The 20319-nt window shown below is 37.3% G+C and overlaps 2 protein-coding genes across 2 annotated transcripts; one reads left to right on the top strand and one right to left on the bottom strand.

Moving 5' to 3' along the window:
• LOC109834957 (putative pentatricopeptide repeat-containing protein At1g53330) lies at positions 682-3640 on the bottom strand. Its single transcript, XM_020402966.1, has 6 exons — positions 3126-3640; positions 1674-1677; positions 1089-1268; positions 954-1032; positions 792-873; positions 682-694 (listed from the first exon to the last, which is right to left on the bottom strand). Exons 1-6 carry the CDS (start codon positions 3638-3640, stop codon positions 682-684), a joined length of 873 nt encoding a protein of 290 aa, XP_020258555.1.
• On the top strand, positions 4191-15349 carry LOC109825007. The gene is made up of 16 exons (XM_020391667.1): positions 4191-4316; positions 8302-8547; positions 8647-8808; positions 8924-8974; positions 9551-9685; positions 9798-9821; positions 9915-10026; positions 10415-10540; positions 10667-10716; positions 12388-12546; positions 12631-12726; positions 12816-12931; positions 13841-13964; positions 14110-14223; positions 14536-14616; positions 14845-15349. The coding sequence occupies exons 1-16, from the start codon at positions 4263-4265 to the stop codon at positions 14989-14991; spliced, it is 1797 nt and encodes a 598-aa protein (XP_020247256.1). The 5' UTR covers positions 4191-4262; the 3' UTR covers positions 14992-15349.

Consider the following 20319-nt stretch of genomic DNA (forward strand, 5'->3'; position numbering starts at 1 on the left):
TGGGTATTTGCTTGGTGGTTGTTGATTATTGAGTATCGGACATCACCCCTGTCTTTTGAGAAATTTTTAGTTTACCATGATTTGGTCTTACTTTGGTTGTAAAATAAAATTGCTGGCTTGCATTTTTTTGTATATGGTAGAAATTAACATTGTAGTTAGAAACTGAATGTAGTGTGTTATCTTTAGAGATGCAGGGCTATGAATTTCCTGTGCATAACTTTATGAATTGTTATTAACTAACACAGCCTTTTCTTGTTTGGATGTTAATCCTCATCTAGTTCATTCCCTGCATTTTCTCCTCACACATTGTCAACTTGTTAGTTGATTTCTAGTTGTATCTAAATAGCACTAAACCGCTGATATTTAAGTGCTCTATTTTTGGTATATGCATTGCTCGAGTAGATGTTTGTTTTGAGTCTATTCTGATAAAACCCTTAATTATGTGTTCATAAGATGCTTGGTTTTATCTTGATCTTTTGCTTTTGAACACAAAACTTTTTTTTTATCTTAATTATGTGTTTGTGTGTCCTAGTGACCTTGACTTTTATACCATTGCTAATTTGATGGACTGCCTTCAAAACTAATTTGTGTGGATGCTGAACTATATTGTGTCGGCTTGAAAGAGTAATATTAAGGCATTTATATTAAATTGTAGTCTATTTTAATAATCTAAGCATGGTTTCAAATGTTGTACCTTCAACATAAAAGATATGTCAGTACCTACAACATGAAAGATATGTCACAATCGTAATTAAGAGCGATGTTTGTGAAATTGATTCAAATGAACGTACATGTTCGTGACGCTTGTATCGTGACAAATGATGCTTCTATTGAGCTTTAGATCAACCTTATGTCTTAGTTTCTTTCCATCAGCTGAATGGATTAAGAGTATCAACTATGAGAATAATTGTGGATATTGTTACAAATTCCAGCCACTACACATTGAAAAGAACCTGAGATAATTCCTAAAACCAGATAAGGTTTAGCTGCATCGGCCCCAATTACAACGAGCTCTCCAGATCCTGGAGCTTTCTGTAAATGATCGAGTGTATAGATGAAATTTTAAGCAGTGAAAGCATATTGAAGACCTTTGGGTGAACAGTGAAAGGTTGATCCCATTCTCCATTGATATCCCAGTTACCAAGTGTGTCAAGGCTAAATATGTCAATCTCTTGTGGGATGTGATTTTCTGCAATTGAATAAATCCTCCCAATATGTTCAAAGACATTTGCATTACTAAGGTACTTGTTTATTTTGCCAAATCTAAGCTGCAATAATACATTAGAATTGAGAACACTAAGATTGCTGAGGTACTTGTACTTATTACTTGAATGTTAAGACTTTATTTTGTAGGTTTTTGATGTTTATATTGTACTTATTTGAATTTTTTGAATTAATTTCAGAGGATGAAGTTTGCGAGATTGATGTTTTGATGGGCTCACTAAAGTCAAAAATCAAGGACTTTGGCGGTTCTCTCTCTCTCTCTCTCTCTCTCTCTCTCTCTCTCTCTGTTTAGTATTTTCTATATAAAATTGATTGTAATAGCCTTTATTGGTTTAAGATTTTTCTATATGAAATTGATTGTAATAGAATTTGTGACTAGAAATGGATTATGCTTTTTTTAGGAATATCATGACATTTACTTTAGAATTGTTTGGGTTCCTTTCATTTACCTTTCTGCAAATATTATGTGTGAGAAATGTTGTTCTCTAATTAGTGGATTTGTGGTTGTGCTTCTGCTTGTTATTATTTACGAACTTGATGTTGTTGACCACTCAAGTTTTTATGTTAGGAATTGCCGATTTTTTTAAAATACATGTTTATTAACTTGTTACTTCCCATGATATGAATGATATTAATTTTTAATAATTACGTTTGAACTGCATCATTTTCTAGACTTTATTTGGCATCATCTTTTTTCACTTGAGGTTATGAATAAGTGGCAAGTCCAAAATCATGTAAGATTATATGCAAATTAGAATCATCATAATTTTGATTCAATTTTCTTGAGTTAAGATTGTGCAAACATATTCGGTAACTTAGAGAATTTTGAAGATATGGTAGAATCACAATTTAACTTAATTATTTTTTGTAAATTGTTTAAAATCTAAATCCAATTCTAAAAAGTATGAATTAAAATTATGTTGTGATTTTGACTCAATTTTCTTGAGTTAAGATTGTGCAAACATATTCGGTAACTTACAAAATTTTGAAAATATGGTAGAATCACAATTTAACTTAATTATATTTTGTAAATTGTTTAAAATCTAAATCCAATTCTAAAAAGTATGAATTAAAATTATGTTGTGATAATTTTCTTCCTCTTTTTCTCAGAAAATAACCAAATAAGAGAAAATAATTTTCTTATGAATTTTCTTCTAACTTTCATTACAATATTCTTTCTAACCAAACAATAAAAAGAATATCATTTTTTTTCTTTTTTTTTTAATTTCTCTTTCCTTCTCTTTTCTCTCCCTTTCTCAAAAAAACAAACATAGCCTTGGTCTGAGTAGTTTGGTAAGCTTAGAACCTTTTAACGTTTTTTCTCTGATAATCTAGGAAATACTATTGCTTAGATCTTCAGAGTACGGTTTTGAAAAAGAGAACCGAATTTGGAAGAGAGTGAGCCTGTACTCCAACAAACTTGAATTTCTATTACAGAGTGAGCCTCTACAAGAAACCTATATTTCTAGTCAAGGTACATACATTTTGATTACAATAACATACATTTTGATTACAATAACTACGACAGCGTTGCATCCTAAATAAATTCTCTCAAAAAAAAAACCCATTCTCAGAATAACATCTACTAGATTCATAAACACCCTACTCCAGCTATGTCGTATAAGTCCATGACGATGACGAAATTTAGTGATAATAATAAAATAAGGAAATTCAGTTGACTCCAAGTTGGCCGCCAAAAATTCATGCAGGGAGTCCCGCTAAAGTAGCCGAGAATAGTTTCCACAAAACTTCCGTCGAACTTTCCAATATTTGTACGCTATAATCGCCTCAAATTAAGCAATCTAAAATCTCTTCAACCTCAAGCTTAGCTCTCTCCTTCAGAACACTATTTATCACCAGCCCCCATCCATCAAAAACCCCTCTCCCCCCTTTCGACAAACGGCAAAAAACCCTCGACAGCATCCTCAGCTCTCCCCTTTTTACAGAACCCCGAGATAACGGTGTTATAGCTAACGACATCAGGTTTAATCCCCTCCTTCTTCATCTCGTTCATTGCCCCCAACGCAGCATCAAGATCCCCATCATCGCAAAACCCTGCGATCATCGCGTTGTAGGTTACGACATCAGGTTCCACACAAGCCTTCTTCATCTCCTCCAAGATTTCAACAACCTCCCCCTTTCGCCCCGCTTTGAAAAGCGCGCGAATTAGGGTGGAGTAAACTGCAGAATCTAATCCCGAGATCTCTCTCCTCAGGCTGAGAGCTTCTTCGAGCTTGCCACTCTTGCAGAGGGCTTTGATTAGAGCGGCGTACACGAAGGCGTTAGGTTCTATATTGTACAGCCTCGGCATCTCCTCTTTGAGCTTGAAGGCCTCGTCGAGCTTCGAGTTGTTGCAGAGAGCGGAGATCAGGGTTCCAAATGTGACGATGCTCGGCTCAATCCCCCTCTCCAGCATTTCATCGAACAGGTTCAGCGCACAGTCGATCGAGTTGGCTGATCGAATGAGGATGTTATAAGTGCAAGCATCTGGCTTCAGATTGAGTTCGTCGAGATCTCAATCTGGGAGAACCTCGTCTCTTGGCTCATCTGGGAGAGGACTTGCTCCATTTCTTCGAATTTCTTGGCTCGGCCGAGCTTGCAGATGATGAGATCGTAGGATCTCGCGCTGTAGCGGCAGGGCTTAGGGCTAGGGCCACATTTAGGGTTAGGGTAGTTCGAGGGCGCGATTAGGGTTTTTCTCGACTCGGAGAAGGGAGGTGAGTCGAAATGGTGAGATTAGGGTCTTGGCTCCTGCTTTCGCCATCGATGAGGCGACGGAGCGCGGGAAGGGGTGAGGTGGTTCGAGAAGGAGGGTTCGCGTCTGGTGTTACTGCGGAACAGTTTCCTTAAACGGTGGCTGCTCCTAAATGATGAGCGATCAGTTTACCATCTCTTTGGCTTTCCTTTCTGGGTTCTCGTTATATTAAGGCTTGGTGCAGGGATACCGGACAGCGAGAAGGTATGTATGAGCTTGGGTGGCCTATAATTTCCGAAGAAATTTAGCATAATATCTTTTAGTTTTCTCTTTTTGTTGGGGGATGATGGAGAGCTGCTGCTGTCCTGTGAAGTTCTCTGCTCTTCACAGCGCGCAGGTAAAATTCCTTTCTTTTTCTTTCTTTTTTCACTATTTTTGTTCATGGGTTTGTTGTGTAGATGGTTTGCAATCTATTTCACACTGTATTTGTATAGAAATCTCAAAAACAAGATAGGGTAGTACAATTTTTAAAGACCTTTTAAACCTTATAAAGGTTAAAAATTGTTTACCTAGATAATCTAAAATTCTGAAAAATTTAGTTCTTTGACTTATTATCAATGGACACATATTACCATTTAGTGTACTTATGGTCTAAGGGGTTAAGTACAGAAAACACCCCCATCTTTGGGGGAGTTGCACAAAACCTAGTCCCCCCCTCCCCCCCCCAAAAAACCCCAACAAAAAGAAAACTTTAGGAATTATTGTACATAACCCCCCGCTCCCCCTCTCCCCCTAAACGCTTGCATTCCACTAAATTTCACATGAAAATTTATCATTTATTCTCCAAATTTGCACCATCGATTCTAACATCTCGTGTGGCAAGCATGTGCCAAGAAAAAGATGAAAATAATCTATTAGTCCCAAAAATTAGCTATTTTTCCTTTTTAGTTCTTTGATTTATTATCAATGGACACATATTACCATTTAGTGTACTTATGGTCTAAGGGGTTAAGTACAGAAAACACCCCCATCTTTGGGGGAGTTGCACAAAACCTAGTCCCCCCCCAAAAAAAAAAAAAACCCCAACAAAAAAAAAACTTTAGGAATTATTGTACATAACCCCCCGCTCCCCCTCTCCCCCTAAATGCTTGCATTCCACTAAATTTCACATGAAAATTTCTCATTTATTCTCCAAACTTGCACTATCGATTCTAACATCTCGTGTGGCAAGCATGTGCCAAGAAAAAGATGAAAATAATCTATTAGTCCCCAAAATTAGCTATTTTTCCTTTTTAATAAAAGGGTATATTTTGAGACTAAGAAGGAATTTTTGTCTTTTTTGGCGTGTGCTTACCCACTGACATGTTAGAATTGATGACGCTAATATGAGGATAAAACTAGAAAATTTCAGGTAAGATTTAATGGAATAAAAAGTTAAGGGGGTGATGTGCTATAACTCCTAAAGTGACGTGGGTTACTGCAATAAAAAAGATGAGGGGGATTTAGTGCAACTCCCTCAAAATTCGGGGGTTTTTTCTCTAATTGACCCTTAGATTAACATGATGTTTATACTTAACATATAATACTTGTTTTAAATATCCTCCGGCATAGCCGATATATCGGGCTGTTACATCCTTTTATAAGGCTTCCCACGAAACGATATGGTCTCGATATCCTTTAACACTTTTTCGGAAATTTGGGCAATATATTCCCTACATGGCCGATATACCAGTTGATATGTTTGCTGACTTCTGATACGAGTGTATCTTCTCTTCGAAAAAGAGATCCTCATGGGAGCTTGAGGATAGATGATTCTCAGGATATCTTGAGAATAGTGGTGTGAAGCGACACGGCGGAGCACAGGATGGAGCGTGAAGCGAGTCGGAAGAACGAAGAATCAAAGATTTCAGTTCTCATCCTGATGAGTCGACTGACGGGTTGATGAGTCGACTGACGGTTAATGAGTCGACTGACGGGTTGATCAGTCGACTCAAGAAAACGCCTCCAGATAGCAAAATGCTTCTGCTGAGTCGACTCATGAAAATCATGAGTCGACTCATGCAGGCCAGCACAGTTTGTGCACATTTTGAGTCGACTATAAGTCGACTGGTGGATCATGAGTCGACTCATCTCAGTCATGAGTCGACTCATCGAGGTTTCCTGAGCAGACTTGGTTTCTGTTTTGAAGGAATCCTAGCTGGGTTTGGTTTTGGTTATTTACCAGATTGCCACCACGTTGTAAACCCTATAAATAGGGACTGTTTAGGGTTCTAAACAGAAAAGAAGGAGTCAAGATGTAGATCTAAAGGGTTTTAGGTATAAGTGAGATCCTAATCAAAAGGATTGGGGTTTAGATTGTGAGGATCTATGAGATCTTAGATCAGAGAGAGATTCTAATTATTGTATTAGGGTTTAGAGAGGATTGAGAGGTTGTTATTGATTCTAGTGAGATTGTGAGGGAGAGATTGTAATCTTTTGTTCTTCATAATCTAGAGAAGGTATTTTTCTTCGCCAAAACTGAGTTGTTCTTGTGTTTTAGTCGTCTTCTTCTCAACCCACCTTTTGGTAATTCCGCAACCAAAGGGTGCTAGCACGGCGACTGGTATCAAGTTAGTATCAGAGCATCAGATCCAGTGAAGGGGTATTCTGTGTATGGTCCTTACTCGATCACAGTACAAGAAACTTGGCGAGATCCTTTTCTTTGGAAGGAGTTCAAAGATTAAGGAAGAAGAAGATGACTGAAGTCAACAAAGATGGAGGGGCTCGAGGGTTTCCTCAGCTGAAGTTCTAACTTGAATGGGACTTCAAGTTTCTAAAGAGGGGACCCATGATACAGGTGTATCTTCTCTTCGGAAAAGAGATCCTCATGGGAGCTTGAGGATAGGTGATTCTCAGGATATCTTGAGAATAGTGGTGTGAGGCGACACGACGGAGCACAGGATGGAGCGTGAAGCGAGTCGGAAGAACAAAGAATCGAAGATTTCAGTTCTCAGCCTGATGAGTCAACTGATGGTTGATGAGTCGACTGAGGGGTTGATGAGTCGACTCAAGAAAACGCCTCCAGATAACAAAATGCTTCTGCTGAGTCGACTCATGAAAATCATGAGTCGACTCATGCAGGCCAGCACAGTTTGTGCACATTTTGAGTCGACTATAAGTCGACTGGTGGATCTTGAGTCGACTCATCTCAGTCATGAGTCGACTCATCGAGGTTTTCTGGGCAGACTTGGTTTCTGTTTTGAAGGAATCCTAGCTGGGTTTGGTTTTGGTTATTTATCAGATTGCCACCACGTTGTAAACCCTATAAATAGGGACTGTTTAGGGTTCTAAACAGAAAAGAGGGAGTCAAGATGTAGATCTAAAGGGTTTTAGGTCTAAGTGAGATCCTAATCAAAAGGATTGGGGTTTAGATTGTGAGATGTAGATCTAAAGGGTTTTAGGTCTAAGTGAGATCCTAATCAAAAGGATTGGGGTTTAGATTGTGAGGATCTATGAGATCTTAGATCAGAGAGAGATTCTAATCATTGTATTAGGGTTTAGAGAAGATTGAGAGGTTGTTCTCGATTCTAGTGAGATTGTGAGGGACTGAGGGAGAGATTGTAATCTTTTGTTCTTCATAATCTAGAGAATGTATTTTCATTCGCCAAAACTGAGTTGTTCTATTGTTTTAGTCGTTTTTTTCTCAACCCATCTTTTGGTAATAACGCGACCAAAGGGTGCTCGCACGGCGACTCGTATCAACTTCTTTCATTTGTCTTGTTGCAGAACAATATATTGCTTTTGATAATTTTTGGGCACTATATCATAATTTCCCTAATATATCAAGTTACATTTCAGCCTAAAAAATTGACTGAAATATTACACTGCCTCTTTGGACTTCTATTGCTTTTAAAAGATTGGTAAATGATCCTAAACATATATTATTTATATCTTTGTATCCTTAGATTCATTAGGTATATTTAGATAACATTTTAGGACATTATATTATATATGCACATCATCTGATGTAGCACTCATATTTACTATATATCTTTCACATTTCCCCGATGTTGGCAATCTGATATGGAGTTTGGTCGTCTGATATTTCCCTATATTCAATATTTAAAACCTTGCATACAATCAAAGAGAATGATGATGGTAATCAAAGATGAAACAGAAGAAAAGATGGAATAAGGGGAACTGGGAGGGAGGAGGTCATTTGAACAGCAGTACGAAATCAATGGAAATATTAAGATCTTTAGACAAGTGGCAGTTGTAAAATAATTTTGCAACTATGGCAATTTTATTCTTTTAGTTACCACAATGATTTATTATTTACTAATACAACTTTATGGATTTTTGTTATGTATTGTTAAGGTTAACTTGCTTAGCGATTTTTTCAGGGGGTTTCTCCATCATATACATGCAGAATTAATTCGAATGCATTTCAGCATAAGACTTTATCACTTCCGTCTCAACAGTTCATTCAGTTAACACATAGGCAATGTCTATACAACGGAGTCTGGCCTTTTTTATCATCAAAAACGCATAGGTGGGCTGTATATGCTGAGAGTGGACAAAAATCTTGGGATTTCGGTAGATTTTTTCAGACATTGTACTTCTTTAACGGGCCACCAAATCCTGCCAAGGTTGGTATATAGCATATGGAAGTGTTTCTTTATTAGTTGATTCTCAAAAGTGTGAATTTCTATTATATCCTATCTAATTGTATCCTTTTATTTGTCAAGATCATTGCATCTTTGCTTGAAAAAGTTTCAAGTTCGACATCTATCGAATCAGTAGAGAAAATGGAAATTTCTGATATAGTCCTGGTGGCAGGGGCCACTGGTGGTGTCGGCCGAAGAGTTGTGGACATATTACGCAAGCAAGGGTTGCCAGTTCGTGCCTTGGTATCATGCTATACTGATATTTCTATATGTTTGTCAAATAAATAATTCTTAGGCCTACTCAATATTATGCAGTGTTTTCTTTCAACAATTAAAAGTCTATGATCATGTCTTGCAGGTTAGAAACAAACAGAAGGCAAGAACCATGTTAGGGCCAGATGTAGACTTGGTGAGCTTTGTACATTAAGGTTTTAGTGTTTCATTCCAGATATATATTAGAAAACATGGGAGTCATACATTGAGACAAACATACTACCAAGTTTAGAATCAGAATCATAAAAGGTTACTGATATTTTTATGATGAATCTTGAGTTGTTTATTGGGCCACATATTTTGGCATCAAGCATAGGACAGTCTATATTGTGATGGTGACTCACACATGAGATTTCATTTCCTAGTTTGTTTGCATTGCTGCTTTCTGTTATTTTCAACATAATTGTCATCATCGTTTGAAAAATTTTCTCATCAAGATGAGATTGACCACGGACATGACTTGAATTCAAGAATGTTCCAAAGAGGGAACCTGCTAAGTTCTATGATCAACTCTTAATCTGACACTTTGGGCCAATTTATGTACAAGCCAACCGTGGGCGTTAAATATTTTTAATCACAAATCCTAAGGGGTTTTTATGAACGCCTTTGGAATTTTTCGGTTGTTGATCCTATTCAGCCCAAATAGCTAGTAAATGCTGTTTTTTCTGTCTAATATTCAACTGACTCAACCATCAAACTTTCAATCTCTTAGGTTGTTGGAGATATTACTAAGGAGGAAACACTAGCTCCTGAATATTTCAAAGGAGTAAAGAAAGTGATCAATGCAGTATCCGTGATTGTTGGTCCAAAGGAAGGAGATACTCCTGACAGGGAGAAGTATAGCCAAGTAGGTCTGCTCCATCAAAAGTAAAAAATGACCTCTTTTTATGCATACTTGATTCTGAACTTAATTAGCAATGGATTCTTCAAGCCAATAATGCATGTCTTTTTTGTTGCAGGGGATCAAATTCTTTGAACCCGAGGTGGGTAATCAATTTCTCCCGCTATGTATAAGCAGCGCAATTAAGTCTATGAATGGCTCATCCATGTCATTGTCCATTGTATTTTTTTATTAGATAAAAGGAGATTCACCAGAAAAAGTAGAGTATATTGGAATGCGAAATTTGATCAATGCTGTACAGAGTAGAACTGGTCTTCGTGATGGAAAACTTCTGTTTGGACTCAAAGGTACTCGTTCCCCATTGTTGGAGTAGAAGCAGAAGTAGGCGGAGTAGTACTTCTAGTAATAAACGGAACTAATATATTATTATGATCTTGGAGTAGAAGCAGAAGTAGGCGGAGTAGTACTTCTAGTAATAAACGGAACTAATATATTATTATGATAAGTATTAGACAAACAATTTAGGCGGAGTAGTACTTCTAGTAATAAACGGAACTAATATATTATTATGATAAGTATTAGACAAACAATTTAGTTAAATGGCTAAGTCTATGGGTTATGCATTATATATCAAGCGAACTTAAATACTTAAACAACAATAATAATTTATTAGTCTGGTGATCCCAGGATGAGTACTTATGGTACTTTATATATGTATACATGTATGTTTTTTAGGTAATTTATCTGGAAAACTTTTTTGGGGTGCTCTGGATGATGTTGTCATGGGAGGAGTAAGTGAAAGTACTTTTCAAATTGATCCATCTGGAAGTGAGGACGGTGGACCAACTGGGTTATTTAAAGGTACAACAGTCCACGCTACTCATGCTTGCAGCGAAGTGCAAAGAATACACGAATGAGAAGCATCAAGTGACTGGTATATGTTATAGAAATTAATCCTTCTAACTGAAATTATTTCTTCTCCTTCAGGTACTGTATCAACTGCAAACAATGGTGGCTTTACTAGTATCAGGACAAAGGTGACTAATATATTTTCTATCCTAATATAGTTTTCCTTCTTATTTGAGGAGAGGTGTATAATTGAAACTGTGATCATTTTCTATTTCCATACTTTCTATCCTAATATGCTTGTGGATTATAATGTTTTGTTTTTTAAGCAACAAACATATCTAAAGATGAATGTACTAGAAATGAGACTCTATTTTAACCAAATACAAATACTCTAAGAATTCATCTATAAGAAGTTAGAGGTTACTCTCATCGAAGATAAACATGAGGGAGAATCAATTAAGACAAGTCAGCTGTATGCAATGGATCCTACTAAATGCACTAGTTAGGGGAAGTCATAGGAACACAATTAATGAAGCAAGGAATACTAGAGGTGCAAATGTTGACTTAATGGAGGAGATCAATCTTTAATAGTGTTGTGCGCAGCGAAAATTTTGGCAGCACTTCGGCAGCACAACAAGAGAGATTAGATCGATAAGAATTCCCGTCTCACCAAGGAAACAAGAATCTGAAGCGGATATCTCAACCAAGTGAGATATCGGCTCTTCCTCTCATCAGTTCTAGGACTGACCTGTCGAGGGATCCTACAAGCTATTACAAATCACGGAAAAAACATAACTTTTACGTGGTTCGGCAAATAGCCTACGTCCACAGGGCAAGGATGGGGGGAGATCTACTATTAGAGGGGAAGAACACAACTGGGGGTTACAATCACTCAATCTAAACCCTCACACAATCTCTTAAACCCCTCATACAATTATCTCTCTCAAAACAAAAGACAGCCGCCAAAAACAAAGAAAAGCCTATCTGTCCTTGCACTGCTCCAAAGCTGCCTTCGCACTGCTCCAAAGCCGCCGCTTTAATTTCTCCGCTCCTCTCTGCCTTCGCACTTTTCTGCAGCCGCCAATTACACAAAACCGCCCAACCTTCCTGCCTTTCACGAAACCCTAGGCAAGAGTTTATATATTGTTTCCGCTTCTCTTGTTTTCGTTTCATGGGCCGCACTGCATCTGCACGTCCCTTTGCCGCCCGCATCATTCACGTTATTTGAGTGGGCCCGAGGTCACGAGAAAACGGCTCACACTTCACACTTTCTCAACGTGGCCCCCACTCCACGTGATTCACAAATAGAACTTAATGGGATAAAATGATTCTTGTGCAGTCCTGAAATTTTGGTATAAAGACTTTGCCATCATTGTTGTTGTCATGCATTGAAAATAGAAATTTAATCCTTAAACAGCATTACTTTGGATTTGCTTAATTTGGAGTTTTACCTCGCCATTTTCCCTTCTTTCAGGGTCGTTGGTGCTTTAGTTTCTCCTATTTAGATGTTATTTCTTGCTCATTTGTTACAATCCACATTTAACCATGCCCTTGGTAAATGGACTTGGTGTTTACTTCTTTAGAACCCTGGCCAGTTTGCCACAATTTCACTGGTAACTACTTGGCTTGATGACTCAAAAGTGTCTCAACTTAGTAGTAAATTTGTGGTAGCCAAACGCCTTTGACCAAAATATTATGAAGAATTTTGTATTGAGCGATACTTATGGAATCATAGACTACTAACTTTTCTTCTTTTATTCTTGCCAAGGAGTTTTCATTCTTTTCTTACAAAGCACATGCATATTTAGCACATTACTTGTAAACACTAATTAACCAAATACTATTATCAACCTTCTCAGAACTTTTCTATACCTGAGGACCTTTCAGCCTATGATGGTATTGAAATGAGGGTCAAAGGTGATGGTCGTCGCTATAAGCTCATTGTGCGCACTAGTAGTGACTGGGATACTGTTGGATATACAGCAAGCTTTGACACTAAGGATGGGCAATGGCAGACGGTATGTTATGCTTTCACTTGAATAACATTAATTATTTAATTTATATTATCGCGAAGTCTCATTGTCTTATCTACTCTGCTTCAGATTAAAATACCTTTTTCTTCATTAAGGCCTGTATTTCGTGCTCGGACCAAGGATGATGCTCCGCCCTTTGATCCAAGCCATATTTTTTCGCTGCAGGTAAGCTTTTTCAATTCTTTTTCTATCCAAATTTCCTCACTATTAGTTGCTTACTTTCATTTCATTTTATTGTACTTCATTCGTTGCAGCTAATGTACAGCAAGTTTGAATATGATGGGAAACTCAATCCAACTTTTGTCGAAGGTGCATTTCAGCTTCCATTCTCAAGTATAAGAGCTTACATAAATGAGCCCCTCACACCCAGGTCTAAGTTCTTCATTAGTATTTGATAATCTCAACCATAATACTTGCAAGATTTTTTTTACATGCATACCCTCTGAAAATCAGCACTTTGCTTCGCTACCTTCTGAAGTACTAATTGAGTAATTATGTGTACACCCTTAACAAAATCAAGGTTGCTGAAAGTTGTATACGTCTGTCAGTTAAATACAGGCGACCTATAGTTGATTGTTAATTAAATATGCTAAAAATTCTTTAGAAGTTTGATATTTGGTAGAGTAGGAGCATGAAAATGCGCTAGCTTCCATTTCATCAACAATCTTACCCTTTATGCTTAATCTTACCACATTTAAATCGGTTTTTTGAAAGTTATGTATTATAAGTAGCCTCCACCCGTAATCAACATATATTTGACCGTTACAACTATGATGTCTCCATATATCAATTTCACTATGCTACTGTATATGTTATTATAGCTTTAAAGAATTGATAGGTAAATTAACATATTTCCAAATATTAAATGCATTTGACCTAGATTACTAATGGAGTATGTTATATGGTTGCAATTACCAAGTATGTTGCCTTATAGGTAAATGGTAATACCTTTGATGGGTGCACATGCAATCATAATTTTTGTTGGGAAAATAAGTGAAGTGCCAACTATTATAAAGTAGTTATGTGTAAATCCCTACTTACAACCTGGATGCTAAGAGCATGCAGCTAAGCAACTATTATACCAATAGGGCCACCTTCACATTTAGTAAGCTGGGAAATGTAGATATATTGATAAAGATTAGTTACTAGGCTGAAGTGGCATGTTTTTTTGTAAATTATCTCACTTCTCTCTTTGGTTTGTTGTTGTCAGGTTTGTACATGTGAGTTCCGCTGGATTTTGTAAATTATCTCACTTCTCTCTTTGGTTTGTTGTTGTCAGGTTTGTACATGTGAGTTCCGCTGGAGTTACTCGACCTGGTAGGCCTGGCCTAGATTTGAGCAAACAACCTCCTGCAGTGCGCTTGAACAAGGAGTTAGACTTTATCCTCACATACAAACTGAAGGTCTCCTATTACTTCAATCTATTCTTTTGGTATTTCCTAGAAAAGTATATAGTTTCTTTGACCATGGTGGAGCACTTTAGCCTCGTAGTTTTGAAAATAACGGATATGCAGAAAATTGGTAACGTTTGTTACAATGTGTTCACAGGGGGAGGATTTGATAAGGGAAAGTGGTATTCCTTACACCATAGTCAGACCTTGTGCGCTGACTGAAGAGCCAGCGGGAGCTGATCTCATATTTGATCAGGGGGACAATATAACGGTATTTAGACCACCTTTCTGAAGAGCCAGCGGGAGCTGATCTCATATTTGATCAGGGGGACAATATAACGGTATTTAGACCACCTTTACATTTTACATATTCTTTTGATCAGGGGGACAATATAACGGTATTTAGACCACCTTTACATTTTACATATTCTTGCTGTTACATTGGTTATTGTCATTCAGTAAAGGTCATCAACTATGTGAATTGTTTAACCAAATTGTAAGAATATGTTAACCCGTGAGCATATATTTTGACTACTTATTTGAGAAAGGACAGAGGAGCATTCTGAATTCTAATTGATTACAGGGGAAAATATCAAGGGAAGAGGTTGCACGAATATGTATTGCAGCCCTGGGAAGCCCATATGCATGCAATAAAACCTTTGAGGTTAAAGTTCTCTGCCCTTTTGGATTATAATAAAAACTATTTAAAACACAACCAAAATGAATGGTAGACATGTATACACTATTTAAAAACTGATTATGACTGAATCCTACAAGTATCCTTGAACACGGGTTTGATATTGTCTGTTGGATCAACAAAGGATCAATAAAATTATCATGTAAACGATGTCTCACTCTATGACCTAATTCTCTTGTTCGGTGAATTCATCAGGTTAAAAGTACCATTCCATTTAGTGAACCCTTCACAGTGGATCCTTCGAACCCTCCTCCCGAAAAGGATTATGATGTTTACTTCAAGACCCTAAAAGAAGGAATAACAGGAAAAGAAGCCTTGGAAGGGAACCCGGTACCAGTTTGAATTTATAGTTGCTTCAATTATGTTGGTTATTAATTATGTCATCGAGGCAATTCAATTAGTCTTCATGTGTGATGTAATGATTTGCATTCTTCCCACAAGGCTCCGTATATAATACAACCAATATGCGCGACTTGTGAAGCAATACTTAATACCATATGAGTAGCCAGTTTGCTCAAAGCTGCAGAATTCGCTTTCCCTAATTTTCGTCAATGAGTCGTGCAGCAGTGCGTTCTGGCTTTGTAGGTATCAATCAATTATCAGACTTTCACTTCGGTCAAGTGTATTGTATTGTTGTATTGCAGCAACTTTTACTTCATATTCATGGGAGTATTAATTTATTTACAACTTTGAATCGATTGGTTCATGAAATTGCACTCACTTTGAAAAGATTGAAGGTGTTTGTTCTTGTATTAGCTGCCAAGTATTTGATATTTACCCTCAGCTGTTCTTGCTTAAGAATATGTTCACTGATTACATGCAATGTTACATTAAACGTTGGGCGCTTCTAGGCGTCGGACTTGGCGCCCAGCGTTTAGTCGCCTAGGCGGGCGCCTAAGCGGTTTCTGAGCGTTTTTCTTTCTTTCTTCATTTAAGTGGTGATCGATGAGGTTTTGCTGAAGGTCAGAGGAGGTAGTGAATGTGTTCATATTTGGAGGTTAATGGAGTTTGGAGGACGTGTAGGCTACGACACATAAAATCACAATCAAGGCCTACAGGGTGCAATCCACGTAAGCAGACAATGCTCCTCTAAACGCTCGTAAAATCTAGGTGGGCAGCCTAAATACTGCCTAGGCGCTAGGCGCTAGTTAGGCGGTCTAGGTACCGTCTAGGCCTAGGCGTATGCCTAAGCGGACTAGGCGGATGTTTTTTAAAACAATGATTACATGCTTGCTAAAGGTTGAAAAAAAATTAAATCAAGAGTATTTCTAGCGTATTTGGTATGTTCTTCATTCGTCATTGTCATTTTTCGTCTTTGATATGTATAATCTTCCATATTTCTGGGCATAAAAAGACATTTAAACCCCTACACCCCCCTCACAACCCCCTCCCCCTCCTCCCCCAAACAAACAAAAAAAAGGGGAGAAGTAACAACCACCACCAAACAACAACAACAAAAGAAAAAAAAAGGAAAAGCCACCACCCCTAGACGTTGCAGACGCACACACAAAAGTCTACTAAAATTGTGATATATCAACGATTCAATTCAAAAGAAGTTACATATTCAGATACAGTTTAACAATGCGGCTCCACAATCCACGCAACCTTGAATAAACAAGCCATTTCTATTTTACTAATTTTGGTACATGAAAAGCTGGTGAACTATGATTCAGTGATTTAGAGATCTTGATTATATAGGGTATAAAGTCCTATAATAATAAGAGATTCCACATGCACATGAAGAAGCACGAAAAAGAAGTATGGATCAAGATAAGGACAGTAGGCTTTCCGTTAAAATCTAAAAACCACCAAATAGCAGCAAATAAAATCATACACAAGTTCTAACGTGAAAAACCCTCAATAGGGAAAAACTGTGAGATCAAAAATAATCTATTATCATCACCAAATTATAATTTTTTTGCACGGACATAGACTACAAAACCCTCTCTCACAATGCTTTTGAACCTAGTCCTAATCACAAGAATATTGCATCTCTTCCTCTATTCTACTACAAAACCCTAAAATAGGATGCCTTAGTTAAAAACACTCATAACTTGGCCACCAAGTCAACTTGGCCTCCAAAAAAAAAAACTATTAGGACTGGGCCTATTGTATAAATTTGGATCCAACTTAAAGTTTGAGTCGGCAACTAACAGACTTATAGTGGCAGAGGCAAAAATTTTATCCTAAGCAGGCCAAAATACAAAGCTTATCTAAGCTCACAAACCCTAGGATCCTTTTCAATGAAAATCTTCAACGCCTATATAAAATCTGACACTGATAATTTAAGAGGATCATCATCTCGATGAAGTTACCAATTTAATTTCTAAAATTAGAGTATTGTATAAGGGGCTCTTTGGTTGACAAGGTTATATAAAACTTTTTAGAAAATACCTAATAATGGCATTTTCGTACATAAAAGATTTTGGTAGTTTTCTTAAAAATGTTTTTGGCTCACCCAAAATTAATAGAAATATTTTTCATAAAATAGTGAAAAGGGGTCTAATTTATAGAAATCAACTTCCCATCACCATAAGCTAAAATTGCCAAAATTTTTGACAAAGTCAATTAAAACTATTCTTTTCTCATGGGTGACATAGATAAAAACAGTGTTGTAAATAGCGGCCAATAGCGGCGCTATAGCGGCGCGAATAGCGGTCGCGGCCCTTCAGCGCTACGCGTAGGGGTTTCGCGGCTGGCTTAAGCGGGAAAATCCGCCATTCATTCGAATAGCGCGTAAAAGCGGATTTTAGCGGGTTAAAAGCGGGTTTTCACAGTTAAAAGCGGATTTTCGCGGTTTAAAGCGGATTTTCGCGGTTAAAAGCGGCTAAACCCGCTATCACACATATTATGATGCTATATTTCTTGAATTTCTTCATAGTTTCATTCATACAACAAGCTTACTAATTGTTATTTACTGATAATACAAGAAATTTACAACTAATTGAATTTTTAGATTTTTTTTATGAATTTTCTTATTATTTAGGATATTTAAATATATTTAAATTTGACCGCTATTTGACTGTGCGCTATTTGCCGCGATTTCGCCGCAATAGCCCGATATAGCCTTAGCGGTACCTCGCCGCGACGCGCCGCGATCTGCTATTAGCAACCTTGGATAAAAATCCCTAGGGCTTCTATTTTCACCCTCCCGCTCTCCCTCCCGCCCCCTAAGTTCAGGTTCGCACTTCAATTTTTAGCCTTTCAACGCTCGACCACATTCCTCTTCCTTCTAATTCATTTCCACGGCTTCTATTTCTTTCTTGTTTACCTCTAGCATAATCCGTTGATGGATTTGGTTTTGATGTTAAAATTTTGAGGAAAGCTTTCAGCTTTTTGGGTGGGGGCCATTTAAGTTGCTTGTGGCTCGGATCTGATCTTGTGATACCTTGATTACAAAATTGGGAGATCTTCGTCGGTTTCTTCTTTGGTTCTTTGATTTCACATGCTAATAAGGTATAATCTTGATTGACTTATATATTTTTATTTTCTTCTTGCTTAATATCTCGTATTTTCGCCTTGATTCATTGCATAATATTTCCTAATTTTTTTAGTCTATAATTTTCCTAAATAACGCTACTTGTGGAATGACAATGATAATTAAGCATATATTTGTAATTTTTGTAATTGATTTTTAGTAAGACGTACTTAGATTTCTAGTGAACAAAAATAGTGAAAAAATAGTGAACCCAAAAATAGAGAAAAAATAAAGAAAAAGAAAGGAATTTTACCTTCGCACTGTGAAGAGCAGAGAACTTCACAGGACAGCAGCAGCTCTTCATCCCCCAACAAAAAGAGAAAACTAAAAGATATTATACTAAATTTCTTTGGAAATTTATAGACTACCCAAGCTCATACATACCTTCTCGCTGTCCAGTATCCCTGCACCAAGCCTTAATAAAATGAGAACCTGAAAAGGAAAGCCAATAGTGTTTGACGAAATGCTGATAAGAGTGTAGACCTGATGTGCTGAGTTACAAAAGGATTTTTGAGGGGTTGTGTGCTGCCAAGGAATTTAAACAAGCGAGGTTAGTTTTGGCGAGACGGTGTTTAATGGGTATGAGCCCGGGGAGGGGAGCATGAGGAAGTTTGTCGAGGGGTTTTGTGGGGATAGGGAGTGGAACGTGATAGTTGAGGTATTTTGTCGATTGTCGAAAGGGAGGAGAGGGGTTTTTGATGGATGGGGGCTGGTGATAAATAGTGTTCTGAAGGAGAGAGTTAAGATTGAGGTTGAAGAGGTTTTAGATTGCTTAATTTGAGGTGACTATAGTGTACAAATATTGGAAAGTTCTACGGAAGTTTTGTGGAAACTATTCTCGGCTACTTTAGCAGGACTCCCTACATGAATTTTGGCGGCCAACTTGGAGTTAACTGAATTTTCTTATTTTATTATTATGACTAATTTTGTTATTGTCATGGACTTATACGACATAGCTGCAGTAGGGTGTTTATGAATCTTTTAGATGTTATTCTGAAAATGGTTTTTTTATTTCTAGCGATAATTTATTTAGGATGCAACATTCTCTTAGTTATTGTAATCAAAATGTATGTACCTTGACTAGAAATATAGGTTTCTTGTAGAGGCTCACTCTGTAATAGAAATTCAAGTTTATTGGAGTACATGCTCACTCTTCCAAATTTGGTTCTCTTTCAAAACCGTGCTCCAAAGACCTAAGCAATAGTATTTTCTAGATTATCAGAGAAATAACGTTAAAGGTTCTAAGGTTACCAAACTACTCAGACTAAGCGTTTGCTCAAGTTAATGACTTATCGGTTGATTGCCAATTCATTTTGCTTTGCTAGAATTTTTTTACTTTGGCAGGTCATTTGTCTCCTATTATTAGTTGATCATGCTCATGTTTCTAGTACTTCTACATTTTCTTTGTTTGGACATGTTAATATTTTATTTCGTGGAGAATCTTAAAACTGTACAGTTTGGGATTACGAGGCTATGAGCTAGTCAAGTTAGTCCATGTCGAGATGGATTAGACTAATCTGTGTGAATTCAAATTAGGCCATAACAGTTAACATTTTACCGGGTTGTGAGTCCAAGCATCTTTAATCATCTCATGTCATAATCTTTCTAATATGAGAATATCAGAAAGCAATAAAAACTTTGATAGATTTTCTGATTCTCTCATACTTTTCCAGGCTTCTCCCTTGAAAATTCTGATCTGGGGCTATTACTATATAGGGGGGCTCGTTAACCCAGCAGTTTTTTTGTTATTAGTGGAGTGGGATCAGTAAATCTGTCCTCAATATCGGTTTTCACCTTGATGGAACCTTCTAGATCCTTTAATATTACTGTCATAGAGGGTCTTCTAGCACCGTCATTTTGTAAGCACCACATTGCAAGTTTTATCATCTCAACAATTTCATCTGTATGCAACTACATATTGTTGCTGCGATAATCAACAATATTTAGGAGTCGATTTTGTCTAACATTTTCTCGCAACAGACTAATCAAGTGGATACATTCTTCAGGCTGAGAATAATCCAAATTCTTTCTTCCACAAACAATTTCCATGACCACAACACCGAAGCTATAGACATCTGCCTTCTCCGTAATTTTTGAAGTCAACCATTCAGGAGCTAGATAGCCTTTGGTTCCTCTCATGGTAGTCCATGCGTGGCTCTGGTCCCTCTCAATTAGCTTAGATAACCCGAAGT

Source organism: Asparagus officinalis, chromosome 1 (assembly GCF_001876935.1).
Source record: "Asparagus officinalis chromosome 1, Aspof.V1, whole genome shotgun sequence".
NCBI lineage: Eukaryota > Viridiplantae > Streptophyta > Magnoliopsida > Asparagales > Asparagaceae > Asparagus > Asparagus officinalis.

What these genes read in the sequence shown, in the direction of transcription:
- LOC109825007 (XM_020391667.1), top strand. Translation starts at nt 4,263, where the DNA reads ATGATGGAGAGCTGCTGCTGTCCTGTGAAGTTCTCTGCTCTTCACAGC. An exon ending in GCCATATTTTTTCGCTGCAG is followed by an intron (nt 12,727 to 12,815) that starts GTAAGCTTTTTC and finishes CATTCGTTGCAG; the next exon opens with CTAATGTACAGCAAGTTTGA. An exon ending in CATGCAATAAAACCTTTGAG is followed by an intron (nt 14,617 to 14,844) that starts GTTAAAGTTCTC and finishes TGAATTCATCAG; the next exon opens with GTTAAAAGTACCATTCCATT.
- LOC109834957 (XM_020402966.1), bottom strand. Translation starts at nt 3,640, where the DNA reads ATGCTGGAGAGGGGGATTGAGCCGAGCATCGTCACATTTGGAACCCTG. An exon ending in CTTTCACTGTTCACCCAAAG is followed by an intron (nt 1,033 to 1,088) that starts GTCTTCAATATG and finishes GATCATTTACAG; the next exon opens with AAAGCTCCAGGATCTGGAGA. An exon ending in GGTTTTAGGAATTATCTCAG is followed by an intron (nt 874 to 953) that starts GTTCTTTTCAAT and finishes TAATCCATTCAG; the next exon opens with CTGATGGAAAGAAACTAAGA.